The sequence below is a fragment of the Prionailurus viverrinus genome, chromosome D2 (genome assembly GCF_022837055.1).
Source record: "Prionailurus viverrinus isolate Anna chromosome D2, UM_Priviv_1.0, whole genome shotgun sequence".
NCBI classification, from domain to species: Eukaryota; Metazoa; Chordata; class Mammalia; order Carnivora; family Felidae; genus Prionailurus; species Prionailurus viverrinus.
This window is the reverse complement of record NC_062571.1, coordinates 30,971,748-30,998,810: the sequence shown is the minus strand read 5'-3', so window position 1 is coordinate 30,998,810 and position 27,063 is coordinate 30,971,748. Positions and strand designations below refer to the sequence as shown.

Here is a 27,063-nt window from a genome sequence, read left to right as displayed (position 1 = left end):
TCCGGAGCTGGGAGAAAGCAGGAGCGAACCGCAAAGCCAGAGCTATCAGAACAAAACCCAGGGCCTACCACAGTCCCATTACTGAGGACCAGAATTTCTTCAGTCATTATTTAAAGGTCAAGACTGGGGGCGCCTGGGTGGCGCAGTCGGTTAAGCGTCCGACTTCAGCCAGGTCACGATCTCGCGGTCCGTGAGTTCGAGCCCCGCGTCGGGCTCTGGGCTGATGGCTCAGAGCCTGGAGCCCGTTTCCGATTCTGTGTCTCCCTCTCTCTCTGCCCCTCCCCCGTTCATGCTCTGTCTCTCTCTGTCCCAAAATAAATAAAAAAAAAACGTTGAAAAAAAAAAAAAAAAAAAAATAAAGGTCAAGACTGCCGGTACCAATACCTCAAGGAAAACAAGAAGATGGAGGTGGAATGGGATTCAAATAGGAAACGCAAGAGATCCGAATGCCAATGTGTACAGGAAGCAAGCCCCACCTGTGGCCACAGAGCAGAGCACCCGCCCTTCATCAGCAGCCAAATCTCATTCGGGACTTCTAAAGAGCCCTGCAGGCACAGGGGGCCTTTCCCACTGTGGCGAGTCTGCTCCGACAAGCTGCGCACCTGCCCGTCCTTTGTGAACAGCAACAGCAGCCTTCCTGACATCCACGTTGCAGGCTGCGTACTAGAGGCTCCAAATCGACGCTTTCAACTCGCCTCCAGGGGCGCCTGGGTGGCTCAGTCAGTTAAGCGTCCGACTTCGGCTCAGGTCATGGTCTCGCGGTCTGTGAGTTCGAGCCCCGCGTCAGGCTCTGTGCTGACAGCTCGGAGCCTGGAGCCTGCTTCGGATTCTGTGTCTCCCTTTCTCTCTGCCCCTCCCCCACTCACAGTCTCTCTCTCTCTCTCTCTCTCTCTCTCTCTCTCTCTCTCTCCTTCAAAAATAAAAAATAACATTAAAAAAAAAAATTCGCCTCCAGAGCAGGGCAGCAACAGCAGGCATGTGTGAGGGCCATGGTCTCGGGGTGTGTACTCACAACCCCCAGAGAAACTTGACTTCCCCACAATCCCTCTCCCTCTCTCGTACGCAGGAGGTAAGCCCCAGGCTAGAGCACGGAACACCACTCAGAGCAGGATTCCCATGGGTGTGCCAAGCTGGGCCAGGCCCAGCACCCGCCCCTGCCAGACAGAACAGCCTCCACCGAGCATGCCAAGCTGTGCCCTCCCAGCCTCCACTCTGCCAAGCGCAGGAGTTAAGGCCACTGCTCCGGGGAAGGGGTACTGACAATCCACAGGGAGCTCCCAACTCCCCCTTGTGGGACATGAACCCCACAGATGCAAACTCACAGGGGAATTTTTTCCTTCAATTCTACCTCCCCTCGACACTTCTCTGCTTTAGGGGCTCCCTTGATTTAGCATCTAGAAAAATTTTTTAGATGGGGACTTGAATCTCCCCACCTGGCCACTGGGATTGCTACTTCTCTGAAGGGAGGTCTTGGTGCCCTGAGGAAGAGATTTTCCTAAAACGAACTCTTCATTTGTTCTGGAGCCTTTCATGTTCTAGAGACATAAGAGCAACCCACACAGCATCTGTAAGATCCATATACACTATGCCTTCCTATCATAAGCCACTAGACTGTCAGTCCAACGAGGGCAGGCCAGCCTTGTCCAACCACGGTATCCCCAGTGCCTGGCACATGGTAGGTAGGCATATGTTAGATGGATGGATGGACAGATGGATGGATGGATGGAGGATGGATGGGAGAACAGACGGAGGAATGAACGAATGAATTCATTAATGAATGACCAAGTGAAGGAGTAAATGAATGAACAAATGAATAAAAGTAGGAAGGATGTCTTCACAGAGAATTCAGCCCTCACAGCCCAATCTCTGGGTGAGAGACTCACCTGAACCATCAGGAATAGACCTGACAAACGTTGGCAACATCTTCACTGTGGCTGTTGGATTAAAATCCCGGGAGAGGCCATTCTTCATCTCCTTCTTGAACCGAGTCATGATATCTATCAGAGTTTCATCGGAGAGCCGCATGGCATAGAGATACTTGTCAATCTGGGGGGAGGATGAGAAGGAAGGAGAGTGAGGTCAAGGCTGAGGTACCCGCCTGTCTAAGACAATCCAGATCCCACAAACTCTGACCACATGATGGGAAGTCATTCAAACGCCATCAGCCATGTTGCTCAGAGCAGTCTTGCAAATGCACTGAGCCCCAGGTCTTCCTCCACATGACTCCTTCCCTCTGTGAAAAGTGGCTGGCTCGTCCTCAAATGGATAGTAGTGTCACAGAGATTAAGAACGAGGGTGCCAGAGCCAGCCACACAGGGTTCAAATCCCAGCACCATCACTGAACGGCTGTGTGAATTTCCATTTCCTCAACTGAAAAACTGAGATGATAAATAGAGCCTCACTCACAGACATGAGTTTTAAGATCAGATGAAATGGAGGTGCTGTGTTCTGAGAATACAGAGGGTGCCCAGTAAACATCAGCTGTTGGTGTTTATGGGACACAGTGGTGCTGGTGGGTTTCCTTGGGCATGATTTCTAGGTAGGTGGAAACAGAGGCCACAGGGCTGGAATCCTTCAGGACATGGGGCAGCCAGCCCAGAGCAGAGAGACCTCAACCCCACCATCCCCAGAAGGTATGGAGACAACCCGCAGACTCCCATGCCCATGGGCCAGGGCCAATGTGACCATATGTCCAAGTCCTTCCAAGTACTGACCCAACCTGCTGCCCTTCCTGGGCTCCCCATTCTCCTCAAAGTTACAAAGCTCCTAACCTCACGCTCCTTGAAGTGTCAGTCACTGGTTGTTCTTCCTTCATAGTATCTTCCCATTTATTCCCTCAAAAAGTATTTATCGGGCACCTCTGATGTGCTCAGCTCTAAGTCGCCTTATCCCACCATTCATTCTTTCGGTGACTCTTTGGCAATACGAAGCCCTGACAGCCATGTGTCTGGACTCATTCCTGATTCCTGATTCCTCAGTCACTCACCGTAATGGTTTTCCATCCTCAGTCTCCCTCCCTCCCAACCCATCCTGTATGCCACTGCCACATCCACCTTCTTAAAATGCAACCCTGGTTGGTTCATCCTCTTGCTCAAAGCTTTGCAACGTCCTCCCACGTCCAAGGCACCCAACACTCTCCAGGTGTGGCTTCATGCTCTCTCAACTCTGGCCTAAACACCTCCACCATTCCTGGTGGGTCCCTGGGCTTTCCCACTGCAAAGCCCTTTCTTCTCTTCCCAGCTATCTAAATCTCACCTATCCTTCCAGGTGCAGATCAAATCTCAGCTCCTCCTGCAGATGTTGGGGTTCCTCAGACTGGCGAGAACCCCTCCCTCGGCACTGATCTCTCTGCAGAGCATAGCCTGGACCCTAGCTTTCTGCACCTGTCACCTTTACAGCGTCTGCTCCATTCACCTTGACCTCCCAGTGCCTTGCACGCAGCCTTGCACACAGAAGGCTTCCGGTGGGTGGAGAGACAAGATTTATGACCCAATGAGGCTGAAAAGACCTTGATGCTTATTTGTTTCTGAGAATGGCATCTCGTGCTCACTTTGCAGGGTGGCTGGAAACGTCCTGACTCAAGGACATGGAGTCCCCAGCCCTAGGTCATTTCTGCATATTTTGGGCCTGGACAGCCTTCTTCTCACTCTGGTCTCCCTGCCTTGTGCTCCCCCAAGCCCTGCCTGTCTCCTGCCTCACGAACAATCAGGACATTGGCAGGAGTCCCCCAGTGTCCTCTGCGGCCAGAGACAACCCTGCCCCCACCCCCACGCCCAAGCTCTTCTACAGCAACCACTTTCTTCCTTTCCCCTTTGTGATACAGCAATGCAGGTCGGAGCAATCAGAAACCACAGAGAGCTAAAGTAGAAATTGCCAGAATCCCGGCCCTAGGAGGAGACACACTCTGCTCTAGCCTCAAGGCTGGCACCGGGTCGGCAGTCCTTGCTGTCACGGCACCCACAGTCTGGAGGGGGAGAGGCAGTCACGACACAAGTGTGTGTGAGCGGCCACAGGAGCACTGAGGGAGGCTCCTGAGAAGGCTTCCCAGAGGCGTGATGTCGGAGTGTGCACCCAGGCACAATCAAGGACACGTGTGCAGGCTAAAGGCAAGGTGGGGGGGGTTCGTGCAAGGCACAGAAATAAATTCAGTATGGATCGAGCACAGTGTAAAAAGTGAGGCAACTAGAAAAACTGTCAGGAGCTGAACTGTGCAGGATCTTACAAAGCACGTTAACAAACTTAGACTTGATCCCACAGCACGGCGAGCCTTGGGATGACTTCAACGACTATTCAGCAATGAGATTTGTGTCTCCGAGAGATCAGGCTGCCTGCCGGGGAGAGAATGGGTGAGCGGGAGCAAGACCGTGCAATAATCAAGAATCGTTACATTGCTACTCGAGCATTTGGGACACGCTTCAACTCTCACATTCCTCACCCTACACGGTGTTTACTGATGTGTCCACCTCCTCTGATAAAACACGTGAGTTCCCTAGGGAAAGGAACTCACCCAGGTGCCTGGCACAAAACAGGAATGTAATGAATGCTAAATGCTAGAATAATGCTTTAGACTTATATTATGGCCCACGGTATAACAAGCACTTTCATATCCAAGAATGTCATTTAACCTTCAAAGCAACCCTATCAGGGAGACATTCTTTTTTTTTTCTTTTCCCCAAATTTCAGTTTAAATTCTACTTAGTTATCATACGGTACAATATTGGTTTCAGGGGTAGACTTCGGGGATTCATCACTTACATGCAACGCCCAGTGCTCATCCCAACAAGCGCCCTCCTCAACGCCCATCACGCGTCTAGCCCATCCCCCACCACCTCCCTCTATGAACCCTCAGTTCTCCATCATTAAGAGTTTCTTATGGTCTGTTTCCCTCTCTTTTGTCCCCCTCCCATATGTCCATCAAATTCTGTTTCTTAAATTCCTCAGATGAGTGAAATCACATGGTATTTGTCTTTCTCCGACTTATTTCACTTAACATCATACACTAGCTCCATCCATGTCGTTGCAAATGGCAAGACTTCATTCTTTTTGATGGTTGAGTACAATATTCCATTGTGTGTATCCACCACATCTTCTGTATCCATTTGAGGGAGACATTCTTAAGCCCTATTTCACAGATGAAGAAACTGAGGCTCCAAAAAGCAAAGTGACTGGTTCGAAGACACAGCCAAGAGTCAGGTCTCATAACTAACTGCAAGTCAACCACTCTTCCCTATAATCATCCCCCATCCCTTGGGAAAGACCAGTTCCCCTAGTCTGTGGAAGGCAAGCCCAAGCGAAGTTGCTGAGGTTTTCCAGCCGGACAGGAAGAAGCTTCTACAAATGGCAGGGCTCTCTGCAACGCCACAGCCATCCTGCCTCCGGACTCCAAGTGCAGTTCAGCACAGGGACACTGATCTGAGAATCCAGATGTTTTAGGACAGTCCCGCCAAACCCAGAAAGAGCCCAGAAGCTCAAAGGAGGAAGCAGGCTAGGGACACGGAAGACAAGCCAGCTCCCAAGCATCAGAGGAGAGAGGGCTTTTCTCCTCTGGTTCAAGTTCATGAATCATATGTGGGACAACCCCTCTCAAAAGAGATGTGGAATCTGGGTCAAAAAGAAGGTACTATTTAGGGTGGAGCTGGTACTGAGCTCGCAGCCTCCCAGGTCTCATGTGAGTGACACTATGCCAAGGGAAGCCCTTTCCCTTGGTCCCCATTGGTCCTCGTGAGCTCAAGGGGGGCCTTTGAACCAGCATAGATCCTGGGGCCGGGGGCAGGCTGGCCAGGCACCGGCCACACGGCCCGGCCGGGGAACACGGGGGCAGGACTCAGCAGTGCCACACCACGTGGACTGGGGCCCTTTACACAGCCCAGGAAGCTCAGGTCAACAGACACCTGCGGGATACTCCCCGGGGCCCAGATTGCCCAGCACCTCCCTGAACAGGGGGCCTGTTCCCCTCGTTCAGACCAGCCCTGCCTGGCGGCTGGCTGGGCTGCCCCTGCCCACCTGGGGAAGAGGCCGAGAATGGGTAGTGGGGAGAAGGAAGGAGGGAGGGTGTCAGGACGAGCTCGGTGGGGCCGCGCTCTGCACAAAAGCCAGTAAGAGAGCTGCTTTTCTCAGGCGGGGCCAGAAGCCCAGGAGGAGAAGAGGGCAGAGACGTGTGGACTTGGAAAGGGGCAGCTTCTGGCCCTGGGGGGTTTGGCCAGAGTCTGTGGTCTTTTCAACTTTTCTATTTCCATCCCCTCTACACAGCCTCTCCAGATCTTTCCTCTCCTCCTTGCCCCTCTCCTGCTCACTTCCACTTCCACAAAGCCTCCCTCTTCCTTTAGGATGCCGCCTCCAAAGTGGTGTTGCTTTGCTGCTCTGGCCAAATCCAGGGGCCCAAGGAATCCCTCCCGTGCCTCCAACCCCCTCCCCTACATTTTGGTGACGGGAGGACACAGCACAGAACCTCTTCTGGAGGCCACAAGCTGCAAGCCTCAGCCATCAGAACGTGTGTCACAGGCCAGAGGCTCCCAGGAATCCGTGACAGGAACCCTCGGGCCTCCTGGGGGCTACTCTCACACGTGGTATCTGATGCGCGCATGCAGGACTCCAGTCAAACTGGGAAGGAACTGGGGGGGGGGGGGGGGGAGGGGGCGGGTGGGAATGCCAGGATCCCAGACTCCACGCGGTGGGCTGGGTCCTGCAGACGTTAGGCCAACACTGACAAGGACCCCCGTCCAGACTGCAGGCACCTTCCACCATCTCCTGAAGGAAAGGTGCCCTAATAGGGTGCAAATACTTGTCCTGGATTATCCTTCATGTAGACCAAGAAGCCTGAAGCTCTCAGCAGCTCCAGAAGCTGGAAATGCGGCAGAGGCAGGAGCAGAGGCCAGAAGAGAGAATTCGGCCTTTAGCAAGCCCCTCCGGCCCGGTGCTGTCCGGCTAAGGAAAGAACCCAGCGGCCCCTCACTGGGCTAAACTCAAACATCTCTGTGCCTGACCTCAGCCCCACCTCTGCTCCCAAAAGAACATGCCCATAAAAACAATTCAAGACCAGACATGCCCAAGTGAACAGGCCCTCATAGCAGGAGGCACGGTAACCCCCGGTGACCCGGGTATTCTGACCCCCTGTGGAAGGTGGTATGGCCATGGAAATTTTTCACCCCTTCTCTCGTCTACTCTCCCACAAGAACCAAGCACAAGGCAGAATAACAAGTGTGACTGAAGGTGCCCAGCAGAGGTCCGTAAAATGAACTTTCCAGGGCACCTCAGTGGCTCAGTCGGTTAAGCGTCCACCTCTTGGTTTCAGCTCAGGTCATGATCTCACGGGCTCGTGAGTTCAAGCCCCACAATGGGTTCCGTGCTGACAGTACAGAGCCTGCTTGAGACTCTCTCCCTCTTTCTCCCTCTCTCTCTGCTCCTCCCCTGCTCATTCTCTCTCTTTCTCTCTCAAAATAAATGCATAGACTTAAAAAATAAAATAAAATAATAAAATAAAATAAACTTTCCAAGTGAGACACTCCACTTGCAAAGAAAATAAAGGAGCTGGCGGTGGAGGGTTAAGAAAATTGTTGCTTAAAGACAGGGCCGAGGGGCGCCTGGGTGGCTCAGTCGGTTGAGCGTCCGACTTCGGCTCAGGTCACGATCTCGCGGTCCGTGAGTTCGAGCCCCGCGGCGGGCTCTGGGCTGATGGCTCAGAGCCTGGAGCCTGTTTCCGATTCTGTGTCTCCCTCTCTCTCTGCCCCTCCCCCGTTCATGCTCTGTCTCTCTCTGTCTCAAAAATAAATAAACGTTAAAAAATTAAAAAAAAAAAAAAAAAAAAGACAGGGCCGAGATTTCAACACCAGATTCACTTCTCTTTCTTAGGGAGGCTGACTCAGGAGAGAACCAGCCCGGGTGATTAATGTTATTTCGATAATGGTTCACATTCACAGAGGATTTTGCAATTTATACACAGAACTTTTTTTTTTTTTTCATAGGCATCCACACCCAGCATGGAGCCCAGCGCGGGGCTTGAACTCATAACCCTGAGATCAACCCCTGAGCTGAGATGGAGTCAGACGTTTCCCTGTCTTTATACACAGGACTTTCCCATACATTATCCCATCTGGATGTCCCAGAAAGAAATGACATGAGCTCACGGATGCCAGGTGCCCGGCATGAGGCAGGCACTTGATGTTACTAGCTCCCCTTCTGCCACAACGGCCCAGGGAAGTGGGCAGGAAGGACGGCATTATCTCCACTTTAGAGTAGAGGAAACTGAGACCATGACTCACACAAAGTCTCATGGTTTGTAAGTGGCAGCCAGGTCTAGATTCCAGGTCTTCTCACCCCTCGTTTTGGGCTTCTCTTTATGCATTTCCATTATTTCTCGTGTGGTATAAAGAACACCTGTGGATGTGTTCTTGGATGTGTGCTGTGGATGAAGAGAGCTGCATTTGAACCTGGGCTCTGCCGTTTGTTAGCTGTGTGGCTTTGGACAAGTTACTTAACCTTGCTGGGTCTTTTAAAGGGGGATAATAATGCTTTCACCTGAGAGAGCTACCAGGAGCATTTTAATAATGTGCCAAGAACAAGGTAAACATCAAATAACATTTCCCACCCTCCCGTTCCAACGACCAAAAGGGGGGCCGTCTCTCTCCACGCCCTAACGAATTACCACATGTCCCTGACTCCTTTTACCTGAATACCTAGAGAAATGCACTGATTACCAAACATTATTGACCCACTCTATAGATGAGAGAACTAATAAAGGTAGAGTGGCCATCCGCCCGAAACCACAACAAATTAAAGACTCTGGCAAAACTCCTCTGAAACACCGCACTGTTGTATTAAACAGTAAGTCATAGTAACAATAAGTAATATACGCTTATTTAAATATTCACACAACACATAAACACATCAATCTTCCCCCAATCTTCCCAGAGAAATCCCTGCTAAGAGCTTTATAGACCCAAATGGTTTTTCTACCGAGACACTCATATATACAACGCATGCCTTTTTTATTTCGTTTTACAAAAATGGAATCATAGCTGGGGGGTGGAGTGGGGGTGGGGAATGTAATCATAAACACTTCCTCCCCTGAAATCTTAACCCCACCTTCCTATTTCCTCCAGGACCTGCCTTTCAGACTTGTACTAACCAGGGCACCTGGGTGGCTCAGTTGGTTTGGTGTTCAATTCTTGATTTAGGCTCAGGTCATGATCTCATGGGTTCATGGGTTTGAGCCCTGCATTGGGCTCTGTGCTGATGGACCCTACAAGGGATTCTCTCTCTGCCACTCCCCTTCTCACATGCTCGCTCTCTCTCTCTCTCTCTCTCTCTCAAAATAAATAAATAAACAGTAAAAATTTTTAAAAAGGGGGCGCCTGGATGGCTCAGTTGGTTAAGTGTCTAACTCTTGACTTTGGCTCAGATCATGATCTCACGGTTCATGAGTTCGAGCCCTGCATTGGGCTCTGTGCTGGCAGCACAAAGCCTGCTTAGGATTCTGTCTCCCTCTCTCTCTGCCCCTCCCCTACTTGCTCTCTATCTCCCTCTTAAAATAAATACAAACTTTAAAAAAAATTTTTTTAATATTTATTTTCGTGAGAGAGACAGTGTGAGTGGGGGAGGGGCAGAGAGAGAGAGAGAGAGAGAGAGAGAGAGAGAGAGAGGGACACAGAATGTAAAGCAGGCTCCAGGCTCTGAGCTGTCAGCACAGAGCCCAACGCAGGGCTCAAACTCACGAACCACGAGATCATGACCTGAGCTGAAGTCAGAAACTTAAGTGACTGAGCCACACCCAGGTGCCCCGATAAAAATAAACTTTAAAAAATAAACAAATAAAAATTTAAAAATTAGCAATTAAAAAAAAAGACGTGTACTAACAGCCATACTTAGATTTTCTCAGGACCCTGCCTGGTTCAGTGATGAGGCACGGCCAAGGCGGCGTGGACACCCATGTCTGCCTCTGGCTTTGATATCCTGTAGGCACCTCGGTTTTTCCGTCCGTAACGTGGGTATGTTCACGTGGCCCTGAACTTTCAAGGCCTACCCCTCTACTCTGCATCCCACTTTCACATACTGGTCCTCAAACTATCCTGTCCAGAGAAGCAGGACAGGTGCCATCACTTCCAACACCCTGAGGAAAAATCAGAGGCCAGAGAGGTTCCTCAAATGGCCAGGGTGACCAGTGGTCAGCAAGAGAACTGGGGCGGACACCAAGTTCCCTGGTTCCTGGTCCTGTGCTTCTTCCTCGGTAAGCTTTCGTGCTCCGCCCAGAGAGAACCCCAGCCGGGGTCTTCCCGTAGGGAGACGTGGGAATGTGGGTGCCATTAACGCCACAGCTCCGTCCTCTCAGAAGGAGCGTGGCTCGCTGGCCTTGCATACAGCATGGCCCGTGTCGTCCAGTCTCCACCAGCTACTGGCCGTGTGACCTGCTCTCGTCCGCCTTCACAAGATCGGGGGGAGGGAGTTCTAAACCGCGGTGAGCCCTCAGGTCATCCTCTGCGGCACTGTGTGCCAGCCTAAGCCCTGCGCCTGCCCTCGGCAGGGTCCCGGCCCCTCAGGGCCCAGCCCCACCTCACCGCTGCGGGTGGCAGCCCAGGGGACCCGCGTGCCTGTCCTGCTCCTGGCAGCTGGGGAGGCGGCTCCGGCTCAGCTCCTCACGGCCGCAGGAGGAGATGCGTTCACCCTCCGCGTTCCCCACAGGAACCACCTGTCCCAGCGCCGGCCTGCCTGCCCTCAGGCAGCCCGGGGCCCCGGTGGCGGTGGTCCCTTCTCTCTTCTCTCGCCCAAAGGCCCTTCCCTCACACCTCCACCGTCCCCTCTGCTTGTTCGGCCCGTAAAGGGCCTCTCGGTGCCTCGCTCCTTCTTTCTCCCCAAGTCCACCTCCAGACTCACCTCCTCCGAGGGGGATGCCACGGTCTGCCCCCCCCAACACCAGCTGCACCAGGTGCTCAACATCCCCTCGGCCGGTGCTGTCCACTACGCAGGAATCCCTCTGCCCTGGCGGACACATCGCAGTGGGAGAGGCTTCCCCAGGAGCGGCAACAACAGGTGCGCACGCTGTGTCTCTGGCTAGACTGTGGGTGCCCGGGGTCCGGGGGCCATGCTTCCAGGCCCTCTGCGTCCTCTGCACAGCCCTCCGGGTGTCTCCTCTGCTGGGCCGGGTGCCCGCTCTGCCTGGCGGGAAGGCCTGCGGTGACGCCTAGTCGGGGAGGTCTCAGAAGGGTTTGCTGGCTCAGATAAGGCCCGAGACTCCTCTCCCCTGAATAGCCCAGCCCTAACTCCCGGCACCGGCCCCTCGCTTCAGACTCATGGGGACCCCGTGGGGCCAACAGCCTCTCCCCGAGGGATGAGGGATGCCGCGTTCCAGGCATCCTCTGGTTCTCAACCCCCTCCCCACAACGTCTGTCTCTCCAGGCTGAGGCCCAGAAGGACACAGAGCCCTACAGACAATTGACATTCTCACTCCACTAGTCAAGCCTCCCAGAGACCGCTGAATACCTGAGGGTCACCAGAGGAAGTGTGTCTGGGAAAATAAATTCCACCTTCGAGGCTCCCCAGGGAGAGATGCGGGTGAGAGAAGTGTGTGCAAACGTCACCAAAGCAAACAGGACCCCAAAGCAAACAGGCCCCCTTCGGGATGTGAAGACACTTTCCCCAGGCTCTTTTCCAAGGTTCATGCCCTCAGGCAGCCCAGGGCCCTTATCTACCATCTGAACGGCTGGTTCCCTTTCAACTGCCGTGGGCCGACACCACAGATTATTCACACACCACTTCTGTTTAGTCACAGCAAGTCAGGAGGAGAATGGGATCCCCATTCTTGATGAGGAAACTGAGGTTCGAGAAGCTGAGATGTTAAGCGTGGACAGGGCCCAGGCCGGGCACTTCAACCTGCCCCGAGACACCCTACACATCTGCAGGGTGGGTGCATGGATCTCCTCTTACGTAGGAGGACTCGGGGGCCACGAAGTCAAGTGAAAGGCCCCAAGCACCCAGCACCCAGCTGGGCTCCAGCTCAAGATTCCAAACTTGACGCTCCTCCCCGAATTCCCCAGAATCCTCTTGCTAGGAGAATCATGGAAGGCCGTGAGGTCACGTCCAAGGTCTCCCCGGGGACCTCGGTACCCACTAATCCCCAGTAATAGGCGCCTCCCGGCTGCTAAGAGAAACCAAGCTCTGGCCCAGGATGAGAAGAAAGCTGTCACACTGAACTGGCTAAAAATAAAGGAGGTACCCGGTGGCTTCAAGGGGAACAGAACAGCCCTGGAATGTGGCAGGGCAAGAACAACAGGCTTAACGCTCGGCCTCCTGGTTGATGGCTCGGGGCTGGGTCCAGCCTCCAGACTCACAGTCCCCAACATCCCAGGTACCTCCAGACCAGAGAGAAGAGAGGATCCAAAGTGCAGATAGTTTTGCTTTCACTACGAGATGACCAAACCCTCATGCCGTGGGGTTCAAGGCACTGCAGTGGTGTGAGCAGACCTGGCTAGAAATGGCCAGACCTCAGGCCTCCTCCAGCTACCCTGACCCCTCTATCACCTTGGGCAAGTCACTTCCACCTCTGTGTTTTTCCATCGGTAAAGCAGCAATAATGAAAACTGCCCTCTTGCCCTCCTACCTGGCAGGCACAGGAGCCACACTGCACCGTGGATTACTCAGAACACAGAAACCCCTGCTGGCAAACGCAGCCTGGTACCCAGGATCCTGGCCCCGGCTCAGGGATCCGGCTGCCCATCCTGTATTATGCAGAAAGCAGCACCACCCCCCACCATGCCTCCCAAGGTGCCCACACGTGGGTGGGGTGTGACCGACGAGGATCACAGTTGGCATCTGTACAGTTCTGCACACTTCCCGAGTGTTTCCACACCCACCCTCGAATTGGTGAAACGGGCAGAGAGCAAGGCAGGAGTCATTTACCGCGTCTGACAAATAAGGACACTGAGGCCCAGACAGCTTGATGGCTACCACGGCACTGCTCAAGCTAGAAGAATCTGTTAAAGGCAATGGATTCTAGCCTCCTAGTCTTACAGATGAGGCCCAAGGACCTATGAGAACCCACTGCTTTAAATGCAGAGTGCCTCTGTCCGAACTTTAGCCATAAACTTCACTGTTTTGCAGAGCGCTGTCCGACACAAATACAATCCATATACGTCATTTTAAGCTTTCTAGTGGCCACATTTTTAAAAAAATAACAGGTGAAATTAATTTTAATAACATCTTATTTAACCCACTACCTCCAAAATATTACTCCCAAGGTAAACAATGTTTTTAAAATTACTAGTGAGCTATTTTATGTAACTTCTTGTCACACGAAGTCTCTGAAATCTTGTATTTTACACTTCATCGCACATCTCAAATCAGGCTCCCCATATGTCAAGTGCCCGGCAGCCATGCACGGCTGGTGACTACTCTTCTGGGCCACACAGCTCCAGCAGCCCTGTTACGGGAGCCTTGGCCGATGGTTTCTACAGGGGGCTGCCGCAGCGGACTGTTCTGGAAGCGCACAGCCCTGGACCTCAGTCCTGGTTCATGCGTACGTGGTACCATCTGCCCACCGGTGTCAGCCAGACTTGTGTCCTTATCCTGGTCCTCTTGCTTTCTGGCCACCAAGAGCATGTCAACTCCACTTCCTGAGGTTCTCCTGCCCCGGATGCAATTGCAGGAAGAAATGCCTACACCCAAGCTGGCTGGAGGGACTCAACTAAATCAAGCACGTGAAAGCATGTTGTAAATAGAACAGAACTTTGCAAAGGTGAGGCGGTGCCTTTATCACAGCAGTGGCCTGGGTCTCCTACTCCGCTCATCCCACCCCGCCACCCAGAAGGCACCAGGAGACATCAGAGAAATGAGGTCAGATTGAATAACATGGCTGAAAGCAAACCCCAGTCAAGGAAGCCAGCTGCTCACAGTGGGGCCAGGCAGAGGCAAGGAGAGAACAATCTTTAGGAGTGCGCATTACAGGAGCATTAGGGGGTCCTCTAATGATTAAATGATTAAATTAGATTAAATTAAATCAGATTAAATAAAATTAAATAAATTTTAATAAATTTAAAATATTTAATTTAAAATTTTAATTTTAATTTTTAAATTTAAATATTCAATATTTAAAAATAAATTAAATTACATTAACTAAATTAAAATGATTAAATTAGATCTGTGTTACACATCCATGCAAACAAGGATGGGGGAGGAAGATAAATACAAAGGGTACAGGGAGAAATTTGGAAAACAGGGGAAATCCCTAACATTTCACTGCAAAATGACTTTATTGGGCCAATTTCCTTCCCCAGCGGAGGGAATCAGTCAACACTCAGCTGGGGAAGGCGGGGGAAGGGGAAGGACAAGCAAAGCCAGTTGGAGAGGATGGAGAAGGAAGAGAGACAGGAGTCTGGGGAACCTGGGGGTCCTGTACAGCTCTGACCCATCTCTCTACCTCCTTGGATCCGCTTCCCTAAACAACAAGATTGAGTGTTGGGTGTGGTATGGTGGGAAGAACATGGGTTTCTGAGACAGGAGAACGGGTAGTGTTCCTGTCCCTATTACTAATGAACTGTGTGGTTTTTAGCAAGTCATTTCACCCCTTGGGGTCTTGGTGTTCCTCATTTCTTTCTTTTTTTTTTAAACAAATTTTTCTTGTGTTTGTTTTTGAGAGAGAGAGGAAAAAAACACAGGTGGGGGAGGGACAGAGAGAGGGGGGACACAGGATCTGAAGCAGGCTCTGTGCTGACAGCAGAGAACCTGATGCAGGGCTTGAACTCACAAACTGTGAGATCACGACCTGAGCCGAAATCCAATGCTTAACTGCTTAACTGACCCAGGCGCCCCTTGGTTTCCTCATTTCTCAATGCAGACAATGCCTTTCTCAAGGTGGACAAAGTCAGGGGCTCTCCCAGCAATGCTGCTCCTATGCATATGCCCAGGAGAAATGAAAGCCTACGTCCACACAGGGAAAACATGTACACAAATGTTCACAGCAGCATTATTCCAAAGCGGAAGAAACCCAAATGTCCATCAACTGACAAATACCTAATGTCTAAACATCAGTATTCAGCCATGAAATAATGATACATGCTACCGCATGGATGAACCTTGAAAACATACTGCTCAGTGAAAGAAACCAGACACAAAGGCCACATACTGTATGTTTTCATTTATGTGAAATGTCCAGAAGAGGTAAATCCATTTTAAAAAAAGAAAGTAGATTAGTAGGTGCAAAGGGCTGGGGAGTGACTGCTTAATGGGTGTGGGGTTTCTTTGGGGGGTGGTGAGAATATTCTGGAATTAGATGGTGGTAATGGTTGTACAACCTTGCGAATATACTCAAGACCACATTGTACACTTAAAAAAATTTTTTTTAACATTTATTCATTCTTTGAGAGGCAGAGAGAGACAGAGCGTGAGTGGGGGAGGGGCAGAGAGAGAAGGGAGACACAGAATCCCAAGCAGGCTCTAGGCTCTGAACTGACAACACAGAGCCCAACATGGGGCTCGAACTCACGGACCGTGAGATCATGACCTGAGCCGAAGTCGGACGCTTAACCGACCGAGCCTCCCAGGCGCTCCCACACTGTACACTTTAAAACGGGGAGTTCGACAGGATGAGAATTTAGCTCAACTTAAAAAATAACGGGGCCCCGGCATCAGGCTGAATGGGTCTGCAGGCTGGCTCTTCTGTTCACTGTCTGAGCCTCAGGGTCTTTACCCAGAAGTGGAGATCATGAACAGCACCCCCCTCACTGGGGCACTGTGGGGACGTAATGCCTTTAGCACCCTCCCCGGCAGGAAGCGTGACAGGCACTCCACGTTGGCTTCCATTAGTATTGTTACTGATGATTAAATTAGATCTGTGTTAGGAAGACAGGCCCCTAGTAGGCATTCAATTCCCTCGAAGGTCCCCCCAAGGTCTCAACGTCTGTGGCCTGTGACCGGGCCCGGAATCAGATGAGCAACGTGATCCGACATTTTCCGCCTCAGAGCAGGGACCAGCACTTCTGTTTGCAAAGGGCTGGGCTGCACACCACACATTTCAGTTTTCCTGCCGCGGGGCACTGCCACCCTCTCCTTTTACGGAAGACAGTCCAAGACAGGCTGCAGGCCCGAGCGTTCTCCAGCACAGCCAGCGGAGCCAGCAGCCAGCGCGTTTAGGAGACTGATAAGCCAGCCCCGCCTCAGGAAGAGAGGGTGTGCGGGCAGGAGCACATGTGCACTTTTAAATTCCCGGAAAAGTTCACCGGATTCCCACGCTGGAACGCGTGGGGCCACAGAGAGCCCTCCCCGCCTTTCCCCGCACCCAGTCCCCCCTCCTCGGGGCCGTGCAGCCGTCAGTGGGGCTGGCACCGCTCACAACCAGAGCTCTCAGCTTCCCTCGGAGACACTCCACGACGAGGGCTCTGCATGATAAGGTAAACTGGGAGACGGCTAATTTTAAACTAAGCTTGAATGCTGCAACGTGAATGGAAATAAATGACTGGGAAGAAACCGACTCTTTAAAAAATGAAACACTCTCCCAAAAAATGTTACAGGTTTAACGGTACGGGGGTTGGTGTGCAACACCAGGAAACCGTGCGAACTTCTGACGGGAGTACAAAGTCACAGGACCACCGGGGATGGCGATTTGACAAAATCTTGAAAGTGGGAAGACGCACACACTCCTCTGCCCAGCAATTCCGTCCCAGATACCCAGCCTAGAACCTAGAGAAACGCGCATGTGCACTGAAGGAGCGTGCAGGAGGAGACTCACCGTGGCACTTGTAACGTGAAACATTAGAAACCCAAACACCCATCAAAAGAAGAGATTAAATGATAAATTGTGGTGTGTACAACACACAACGTAAGGGTGTGCAGCAGTTTAAGTCGATGAAACAGAGGTGTATGGGGCAACAAGGAAAAATCCCAAGTATAGAATGTTGAGCTAGAAAAGGCAAGTTGCAGAAGGATACACGCAGTATAGCATCATTTACCACAGCTTAAAACCACATAAAGTAACACTATATACTGCTTATAGATACAAGATATATAATGAAAGTATAAAAACAGGGATGGAAATGATAAACATCAAAATCAGGACACAGGCACTCTCTGGAAGGAGAAACAGATGGGACTAAAGATGGAAACATAGGGGTTCCAGCTCAGGGTTTTAGCTCCGTCTCTAATGTACTCCTTCCTGTGTCGGTTGCTTCTCAAGCTGAATGGCGGGTACGCAGGTGGTTGTTGTTACTCTCAACATTTTTATGTACCTCAAATATTTCATAAGACCTGACTCATACATGTTGACTTGTGGTGGAGAGAATTAAAATATAGATTCCAAGTTAATTCATTAAAATCAACAAAGATGGGAGAAAAAAATCAACAGAGATGGGTTTTTCTCCTAAAAGAAAGAAGCAGAGGGAGTAAAAATAGCCCTCTGGAAATGAATGAATGAATGAATGAATGATTATTTTATAAAGAATAACCTTCTTTGGGGGAGGGGAAGGAAAAAAAAAAAAAAAAAGAGGTTAGAATGGGAGAGAGCCAAAGCATAAGAGACTTAAAAACTGAGAACAAACTGAGGGTTGATGGGGGGTGGGAGGGAGGAGAGGGTGGGTGATGGGTATTGAGGAGGGCACCTTTTGGGATGAGCACTGGGTGTTGTATGGAAACCAATTTGTCAATAAATTTCATAAAAAAAAAAAAAAAAAAGAATAACCTTCTGGACTCCATTCCAGATTTCCTTAGTACTATTAGATAGATAGATAGATAGATAGATAGACAGATACATAGACAGATAGACACAAATACACACACACACACACACATACACACACAACTGATATCTGATATGACAGCCATAAAGTATTCTAGAATGCTCAGAGATAACAAACCATTACAAAGAGAGAAAGCAAAACTACGTTTTGAGAACCGTTTGACTCTCCCTCACAAAGTTTCTAAGTATAATATTCCCATTTGCACATCTACAACCTGGCTTCAAGCCATTCCTAAGCTGGCGATTTCCCACCCATGATCTGATCACCGGCCCCTATATGCTCTCACAGCATTCTGTGCTTTGCACTTATCGTTAAGACAGCAAATCATTATTTATGTTCCAGGAGAAGAGGGAGCATTTTACCGAGTTTAGGGCTGTCACCCTAGCCTAGCACAGCCCTCTGCACATAATAAAGGACTCAAACATTTTCCAAAGAAATCACTGAGTTCCCACGATCGGACTTGATTCTAAGGGTCCTCAAATGAATTAGCAGATGCCAACAGTCTGGCCACCACTGCTTCCTGGACTCTGAGGGGTATTGTTGCCTGGACCCTCAGCGGGGTCCTCGGGCATGCTCAGAGCGGACTCCAGTGGCTGAGTCTATCAAGCAGGGAGCCCTGACTGCAGACACACATGGAGACAGTACCAAATCGGTCTTTTTAGGAGAGAGCTGCCCATGCCATCTCCAAAAAACAGCAGGAGCGTGGGAGGACGGCACGGCATGGCCAGATGTGAAAGTTCTTGTACCCACCCGCTTTCCCAGTTTATTCTCTCACGACAGTCCCAAATTATCAAACCAAATGAAGAGTTGGGGCTTCTCTTGGGGGGGGGGGGGGGAGAACTCCAGAGAACACTCCATGTAGAGGGAACAAGGATTATGAGATACAGATGCACCAAGGATGAGGCTCTTACTGGAAATTTGTATAACACCAGGTCGAAAGGTGTCTCAGGTATTATTCATACTTTTCTAACTCTCCTCTCTCTCAGCCCTGAGCAGTAAGGAAAGGGCGGTTTTGTTTTGTTTTGTTTTGTTTTTTAATGCTTGCTTTTGCAGCTGAGAAACTAAACCGTGGGTAGCCTTTTAACTGCTAAGCATACTCTCCCCCACCTTCCTGGGCCAAGCACTCCTGGGGTCGGCTGTTGGACAAATCGCACCTGTTCATTCACCTCAAGGGAGACTACTTAGGGTCACGGGGATCCCACTCAGAGAAAACCCACTGGTGTTTGCTCACCTTTCGGACAACCTGGGAGGAAAGGAAGCTACTCCTTTGTTTTTTTTAAGATTTTAAGTAATCTTTACACGCAATGTGGGGCTCAGACTCACAACCCCAAGATCAAGACTCGCATGCTCTGCCGACTGAGCCAGCCAGGTGCCCTGGAAGCTAGTCCTTCTTAAAAGGCCAAGTTCCCACCTTGCTGGACTCACCTTCCTCTCCCAAACAAAGCACTACGCAAACCTTCACTCTCCTCCAGGCTCCTAATGGCCAAGCCAAGTGGAAGACGCAGGCAGGACCCAGCCTCTGGCTGAAGAACCAGCACATGTCTGGGATTCTGATGAATGGAATCTTTCGCGAGCACACACGTGCCTCCTTGCCTCCTAAAGGCACTAGAAGAGTGAAAGGCAAACCTAGGTCTTGTACTTATTTCAGCCTAACACCAGGACATACTTTTCCCAGCACCCCATTAACCAACATCATGCAGGTACAGTCTGGCAAGGGGGGCTCCACACCGGGAGGCCAGGCACTTGGCTTGTTTCGACCCAGTATGTATTTATGAGACTGAATTAGTGGCATGTCTCACAGGCAACGAAGAGACCAACGATACCCCCCTTCGTGACCACTTCCGTATCCTGAGCAATCCCGAAAAGCCTTCCCTGGCATCATCCTCATCTGCTCTCCTCTTACCCCCAGGCCAGAAGGCAAGAAAATGAATGAAGGTTAGTGGGGGATGCCAGGGCTGTCTCCAGAGCCCCAGGGGCTGCCTAGGGCTGAAGGGCTGAATCATCCTGGCAACCCACGCTGGCAGGTTAGGCCGGGGTGGGGGTGGGGGGGGTCTGTATTCACTGGGTCCCCACTGGGGTTGCAGGTAGGGCCCAGTTTGGGCAAAAAGAACAGGGCCTGAAGTCCTGCACCCCCACCCAGCCTTTTCACAGTAAGCGGTGGGTAGGAAGGGCTGCTCTCTAACGAGTCTTGAGTCCTGGGAAAGGAGATGCACTCCCCCAGCATCTGCACAGGTGGGGGCGGGGAAAGCTGACTAAGCCACTGGAACCGGCATCTGCTAGGCTCTCAGGAGGCCCAGGAAGCTTCCTGGGGACCACACCCATGGATGGCTGTGCTGCACAGCCCATCACGCAGGCCAAGGTGATCTTCTGGCAAGAATAGACACACACACACACACACACACACACACACACACACACACCCCTGGTGTGGGCACCTGGGTGGCTAGAGTAGTTAAGTGTCTGACTCTTGGTTTCCGTTTAGGTCATGATCTCACAGTTCATGAGTTCAAGCCCTACATAGGGCTCTAGGCTGACAGTGCAGAATGTGCTTGAGATTCTCTCTCCCTCTCTCTCCACCTCTCTCTCTCTCTCTCAAAACAAATAAACTTAAAAAAAAAAAAAGGAATATACACAAACACACACACCCCTAGAAAGCAGTGTAAGATGTCTTAGGTGGGGTGCAAGAAAGCCTTCTTGTTTTTAAGACTCTCCTTGGCCAATAATATTATCTGAAGGAGTTTCTGGCCTCAACACCCTCCTCCAGCAATGTTCTGAGGCCAGAGAGGGGAGGCAGGGAATGTCAGCTTGGCAATCTCAGAGCAGGAAGGACTTCTGAGGACCAACTGATTCAGAAATCACACACTCAGACGTCTCCAGGAGCCTGGTGGACAGAATTCGAGGCAGGTCACCACAGCGAGTGGAAGGCCCTGGAGCCACACTCAGCACTGAGTACCTGATAAAACAATCCTTACTGAGTACACCCCAAACCTCAACCCAGCATAGTCCCCGGAGGCCACGCAGGTGGTGGTGGGTATGCATGATGGAAGCTTACAAGGGTCCTCTGGGTCCCCACCCCGGCGGTCTGCAGTCTTGCGCTACAGAGCACCCCACATGCAGGGGGAGGGCAGTGAACTCATCCCCACTGTGAAACGGGAAGAACATCAGGATCGGCACCACCACTGCAGAAAACTTGTGAAATGCACGTGTTGGCATGCACAGCTCCCTGAGCTCGGTGGCCAGAAGGAAGGTCCACGGGGCTGCACAGCAGCACGCTCGAGCCCTACAGTCTGACAAGTCTAGAGTCACTGTTGCTTAGAGCTATGAGGGACAGCAGCAGATTTCCGGGCCTGTCTCCTAATTACCCTACTCTGGTCCCCGCTGGGCACAGGGCCCAGGATCCAAGCAGCATCCCCAGGGCCTTTGTCTCAGCACCTCCCCCTCAGCTGACTTCTAGGAGGAGCCCCGGTCAAGTTCCCAGCGGAGGGAGGGAGGGAGGGAGGGACCCGCCCTGGCTCTGCCTCTAACTCACCGGGTGACCTTGATGAGGTCACTGCCCTCAGCAGGCCTGTTTCCTATTGTGCCTGAGGAGGGGGTTGTCCTAGGTAGATAGAAAGAGAACCGAATGAACATCCTGTGGCTCGCAGGGCAGAAAATCCAGGCTTTACACTCCTGCCGGTCACCTGTAGGCGCTTCCCTTGTTTGAACTCCAAAGTCAGGTTGACTTTGCCTGTCCATCCCAGCTTACTCCAGCAATAATGTCACCCCTGCGGGGCGTGGGTGGGTCAGGAGCCTGTGCCAGGCCTAGCTAGTACTGATAACATGGGCGCTTTTCCCTACAGCCCAGGCTGTTTCTTTAAAACATGGTGGCAAAGCTGGCATCGGGGACAGATACAGCTTTAAGACCTGCCAGTGGACAGTATTTTATGCTAGACAGATGTCAAAGGCAGCAACCCCTCAGGGTTGGGAGATGCGTTCTTGTGCAAGTACACACATGTCACGAGCATACACGTCAAGGCCTCCAACCGACTCAAAAGACCAGTCTCTTACTTAAACTCCCTGGGCTGGCTGGAAATTACAGTTTAAGAGAGCGGTCACGTAGGGGAATAAAAAATTCCATTCAGACATGCCGCTCCGGACCTGAGGCCTATGAGCAAAGTTTCCGGTGGCCTCCGAACCCCTCCCCGTTCCGGGAAGCCGGGCGGGTCACCCTGTCCTCAGATTTAGGGGCAGCCGCAACAGCTGGAAGAGCCGGGGTGAGAGCTCCTCCGGGGCACCCCAAATATGGGATGCCTGGCCTGCAGCCAGCACCCCCGCCTGCCGCGCGCTCACCTCCCTATCATCTCTGTAATCACTCCGCCGCCTACGGCGCTCAGAACCTTCCGAACAGGCCCTACGGACCGACCCACCGGTCCCCACACAGCCACCTCCCCGCATGGCCCGGGGGCCCATCTGACATCCACAGCCCATCTCAAGGACACTGCAGCAAGCAGTCCAGCCCCGGGGGTCTTCCCCCCAACACACACACACACACACACACACACACACACACACACACAATCCCGGGGAGAATCGAGGGGCGAAGCCTTCCCCGCCCTGCAGTCCAAGCAGTGCCGGCCTGGGGGAGCCTGGGCGCTGGAGGACCGAGGCGGCGGCGGCGGTGGCGGCGGCGGCGAGCGGATGCCGGAATGCAGCGCCGCGCGGGCAGAGCGCCGGGCGGCGGCGCGGGCGGGGGCTCACCTTTTTGACTTGGTCATCCTTCAGCTCGGTGAAGTAATAGGCCAGGAGCTGCGCGGCGATCATGCTGGCGATCGGGGACGCGGGGCGGCAGGCGTGGGGCCGGCGTGGGTGCTCCGCAGCCCGGGCGAGCAGTGGTCCTCGGGCGGCTGCTCGGCGGCTCCTCCTCCTCCTCCAGCCGCGACTCCTCCCCCAAGGCCCGGGAGGCGGTGGCTCGCGCGCTCCCCGGCTCCGCGCTCCCGTCCCCGGCAGGGTGACAGCCACCGGCCGGCCCACCTCCTCGGCGCCCATTGGCTGCCGCCCGCCTCTGCAGCGCCGCGCGGCGGCGTCCGGGCCCGGGCGGGGGGGCGCGGCGGCCGCTCCCTCGCGCGCCGGAAAGGGGGCGGCGACGCTGCGAGATCCCCCACGGTCCGGCTTCTCTCGGCACGTCCCCCACGTAGGGAGCCGGCGCTGGGGCGGGAGGCTCTCTCGGGCGCGCATGGTCGCGCGTGGCGGCGCCCGGCCCGGCGGAGGGGCGCGGGGCGCGGGAAGAGGCACCGCCCGAGCCGGGCGGGACGAACGGCCCCGGAGAGTCCGCTGCCGGCCTGGCGAGGGTGGCCCCCTTCCCGGGAAAATTAGGGCTCGGCCCCGGGAGCTCCGCGGATGGGGAGAGGCCGAAGGAGGGTGCAGAGGTGGGCGTGCAAAGCGAGCCGGGCCTGTGCCGGCGTAAGCGAGAGCCCGCGGGCTTCGCGGTCCTCGCACCCGGTCCCCGCTCCGGCCGGCTCTCGCGGGCCCGGGATGCCGAGTGCCGTGTCCCACCTGCGTCCTCCCGGCAGTGCATCACCCCCACCCCGGCCCGCCCGGCCTAATCTCCGTTGGGCCGATTTGTGTTGCTAAACCGAGAGCGACTCCCCGCAACGCCCGCCCCAGAGGCACTGGCTCCTGGGCTCTCCGAACGAAGGGCGCACGCCCGCTGGGCGGGACTTGGGCCCCCCACGCCCCCGCCAGGCCGCATCCCCCGGGCGTCCTCTTCCTCCCGCGCACCCCGGCTCGCTGGCGTCGCGGGCGGGTCCATCAGGCGCCCCCTCCTAGCTGCCACCTTTTTCACTTCCCCAAAGGAAGTTAGCCGGGCTGGGAGGAATCCTGAGAAAAAACGTTCAGCCTTAACGGGGGGAGGGGACATGCGGAATCAGGAGGTTATGCAGCTGCGTTCTTAGATTCATTGCCGGCTGTATGCAGGAGCCTTACTGCCTTACCAGATGACATGTAATGAGCTCGAAACACAACGAAGTGGTTACTATCCTGATTCAACAGGTAATCAGGTAGAGGCTCAGCGACGCCACGTATCTTGCTACACGTCATACAACCAGGAAGTTGTAGATCCCAGAACTAGGTCTGTGCGTTTTCAAAGCCAATGTTCACCCCTGCAATTTACTGTCCTTTCTATTGTCTGTATGTAGCCTCCCTGCCTGAATAGGCCATGCTCCTGGGACCAAAGCTGCACCATGGGGTGCCCTGAAATGGACACGGTCCTGCCGCAGAACCTCCATCACAGACCTGGATCCTGGGGAACCCTGGCCAGGTCTACGGTATAGCGGTATCAAAGGGAGATGGCCGGTCCAGTACGTTCCTCATGAGCAACGTCAGGAGCCTGACAGCTACCGTCCCCAATTGAAGAGGACCTCAGATGTGGTCCCTGAAGCCAGAGCCCTCAGTCCAGAGCTCAGTCCCCACCTCCTGACTTTCTGGCTGTGACACTGAGTCACCTTCCTGAGCTTCCTCATTCATAACATGGAGATACTAAAGCCCGCCCACCCACCGTCCCTTCCTTGTTGGGGAATACCTGCTTATCACACACACTTAATAAGTGGTGGGTCTTATTACACGATTGGGAAGCTGATGAGGGCTTCGCACTTGCATTCGAATCCCCAGGAAGGCCCTGAGAGGGCCTAGCAACTTTATATTTGTAATTTCGAATCATTTTGCAAAGAGGTTCCCCAAAATCATTTCATCTTCAAACCCCACAAAACCTGGATCCGCCCTCAGGGCAGTAGCGTTATAAACTAGGAACAGAGATTTTCTGGCATTCATCAAATACCTACACTGCCCACACAGCCATAAAGTAAAATAGGGGGAACGAGAATGATTTGGTTGTTCTCAGCTGCCGTTTGAGTCCTGCCAATATGACGCTGCCAGACTCACAGGCTGGAAGCTCCTTGAGGATCAAGAACTGTGCTTGGGTAATTGCTCTGTCTCCCACACCTAGCACTCGAAGGTGGAATGAGCCCAGTGCAGTGATCAGGAGGGTTAAGAGCCTCAACCTAGGCCCCAGCCATCACTATGGCCCCGTTACATCCATGATCTCTTGTCTGAGCTGGAGCCAGGGAGAAGCGGAGCCTCCCAATTTTCCAGGCTACCCTGAGATGTTCTGTTTGCAGGCAGGGAGGCTGCCAATGCGTTCTCTTCCCTGGCCTTTGAGAAACTGCTTCTCAAGGTGACTCCTGCGTTCCCCACCCCTTGAATGCACTCAGGCCCCAAAGTCTATCAGTATATGCTGAGAAATATTTCTAGGCCTGCCCCACTGCTTCCTTCAACCCCTAGCCCTCACTGTCCCATGCCAGAAATATTACAAGAGTCTTCTAGCTGCCCTCCCTGGTTCCTGGCTTCCTACCATCCAAGTCCTTCTGAAGTCCAGGCCACATTATTCCTGCTAAGAAGCACCCTAATCACGTCATAGCCCTGCCCCAAATCCCTTGATGACCTCCTCCTTCCTGACCCAGCCAATTGAAATCTCTCTGCCTGGTGTCTGAGGCCTTCTGTGATCTGACTCTCCATCCTGGGCTGCAGCAAGGCCACCTCCCACTGTCCTTGGCCCACCTGAGTCCGCTCCGTTTAAGCCCCTGCGCATATTTCCTTGCTTGCCCTGCCTTCTCTGCTCACCTTCCGCTGACCTGACCAAGTGTCAGTCTCACCGAAGGCCCAGCTCTCCCACCCTCCCCATAAAAGCCTCTCCTGAGCATGGCTACTCACCCCAATCTCCCAGGCCTCAGCACTTCCACAGGAGAAACTCGGACTATGTTCAGAATCCATCTAGATCTAGACCGAGACTCTTCTTTACAGACTAGGAACCTGCAACGCAACGAGCAAGCCATCTTGTCCAGTGTCAGGCTGTGCTAGAGGTCGGAGCTGGGACTTAAACCCAGTTCTGATGCCCAGCCGGTGCTCCGTCCATCCTTCCCCCCGCCCCCCTCCCAACCTCACTGCCAGGGCCTCGGATAAGTGACACTGACTCATAACAGTCTGCCTGATACTTTTGACTGCCTTCTGGGGGGCCGGTCTCATCTGCCCCAATCAGACAGCTTTCTGAGACCAGAGCCCATGTTACACTGCTATGACTGCTCCTGGGCTCAGAGCTGGGCCTGTGTCCTCTCTTTATCATGCCAGTTGTCACCTCATGTACTTCTTTATTATCCCACTTCTTTTTGCTGTCCTATAGCTGTTGGAACCCAGCTAAGCCCCTTGCTGATTACTCTCCGGACTCCAAGGAAGAGCAGACAGGACGCTGAGCATTGGAAATCCAGTTCCACACATCTCCCCTCACCCTCCAGATGGCCTTACCCTCTGGCCGAAGTCCCCTGGGTGTCTCTATTCATTTAGTATGCTCCCTCCTGTAGGAGTTGGGGTGGAGGGGAGTGGTCAGGCCACGCCAGGCTGCCGCCCACAAAATGCACCTGCCAGTAAAAGAAGGCAGGCCACAGCTAAGTCAGGATGTCACAATTCACATCTGACCCAGGGCCCTAGGAACGTTGCTCCAGAAATTCTCTCCAGTGGGCCAAAGCCATACCCCAGCACCTGGAAGTACACTTCTAACAGCAGTGTTTGCATAATACTGATGGTTTACAGAGCATTTATTTTTTCATTTATTGCCTCATTTCTCCTGATAACACGCTGGTGAGGTTAGAAGGGCAAAACAAATATCATTATCCCCACTCAATCAGTCAATGAGGGTTATGGAGGTTATAGAGCACGTTTAAGGTCTGAAAGACAGCGAAAGGGAAAAAAGAAAAGGCTAGCATGTTGGCATCCTGGATGCTCCGGGGAGGGGGGCTGTGGTCACACAAAGCACGTTCTGAGGAGAAGCACCTGGAAGGGATCCTGACCCAACATTTCTATCAGTTAGATCTGTGGTTTTCAACCTGGCTGCACAAAAGGATCACCTGGAGAGCTTTTACAAACGTTGATGCCCAGGCCTCAGCCCCAGATGATGGCTGAACTGACCCGGAGCGGAGTCCGAACCCCAGCTTCTGGAATGAAAAGCGCTGACTTGCCATGGGAACATCTGGGGGAAATTTCTGAAATGAGCCTGCCGGCACTAACGTTTGCAGTCTCTCTCGGACAACGCCGAGCGCAGTTCCTCCGGGGCCCTGGTGGCCCTGCGGACGTGGAGCACACTGAGATGCAAGTTCACGGTGACTTTCTCATCAACTCTGCAGACAGCTTTGCTCCTTTGTGAGAAGGATTCTGGTGAAGAAGCACCAGGGCTCAGCCCTTGGAGTGGCTGGGGACGGAAGGCCACATTCCTGGCCTGTCTCCCTGCCTCTTTCATTTGCCCGAAGTTCTGCCTTCCGGCGGCATC

The 27,063-nt window shown here is 52.9% G+C and overlaps 1 protein-coding gene across 4 annotated transcripts in view; it reads right to left on the bottom strand.

Moving 5' to 3' along the window:
- HK1 (hexokinase 1) overlaps positions 1–27,063 on the bottom strand; it is a 90,745-nt gene that overhangs the window by 49,351 nt on the left and 14,331 nt on the right. Inside the window, exons 2-3 of one of the 4 annotated variants that reach the window (XM_047825024.1) lie at positions 26,046–26,158; positions 1,884–2,046 (exon numbers count right to left, since the gene is read on the bottom strand). In XM_047825024.1, the coding sequence (XP_047680980.1) occupies positions 1,884–2,025 (142 nt within the window). In that variant the 5' untranslated portion in view covers positions 2,026–2,046; positions 26,046–26,158. Of the gene's footprint in view, positions 1–1,883; positions 2,047–10,866; positions 11,107–22,451; positions 22,679–26,045; positions 26,159–27,063 lie in introns of those variants that run through there. The other 3 variants (XM_047825021.1, XM_047825023.1, XM_047825022.1) reach the window with 3 other exon arrangements.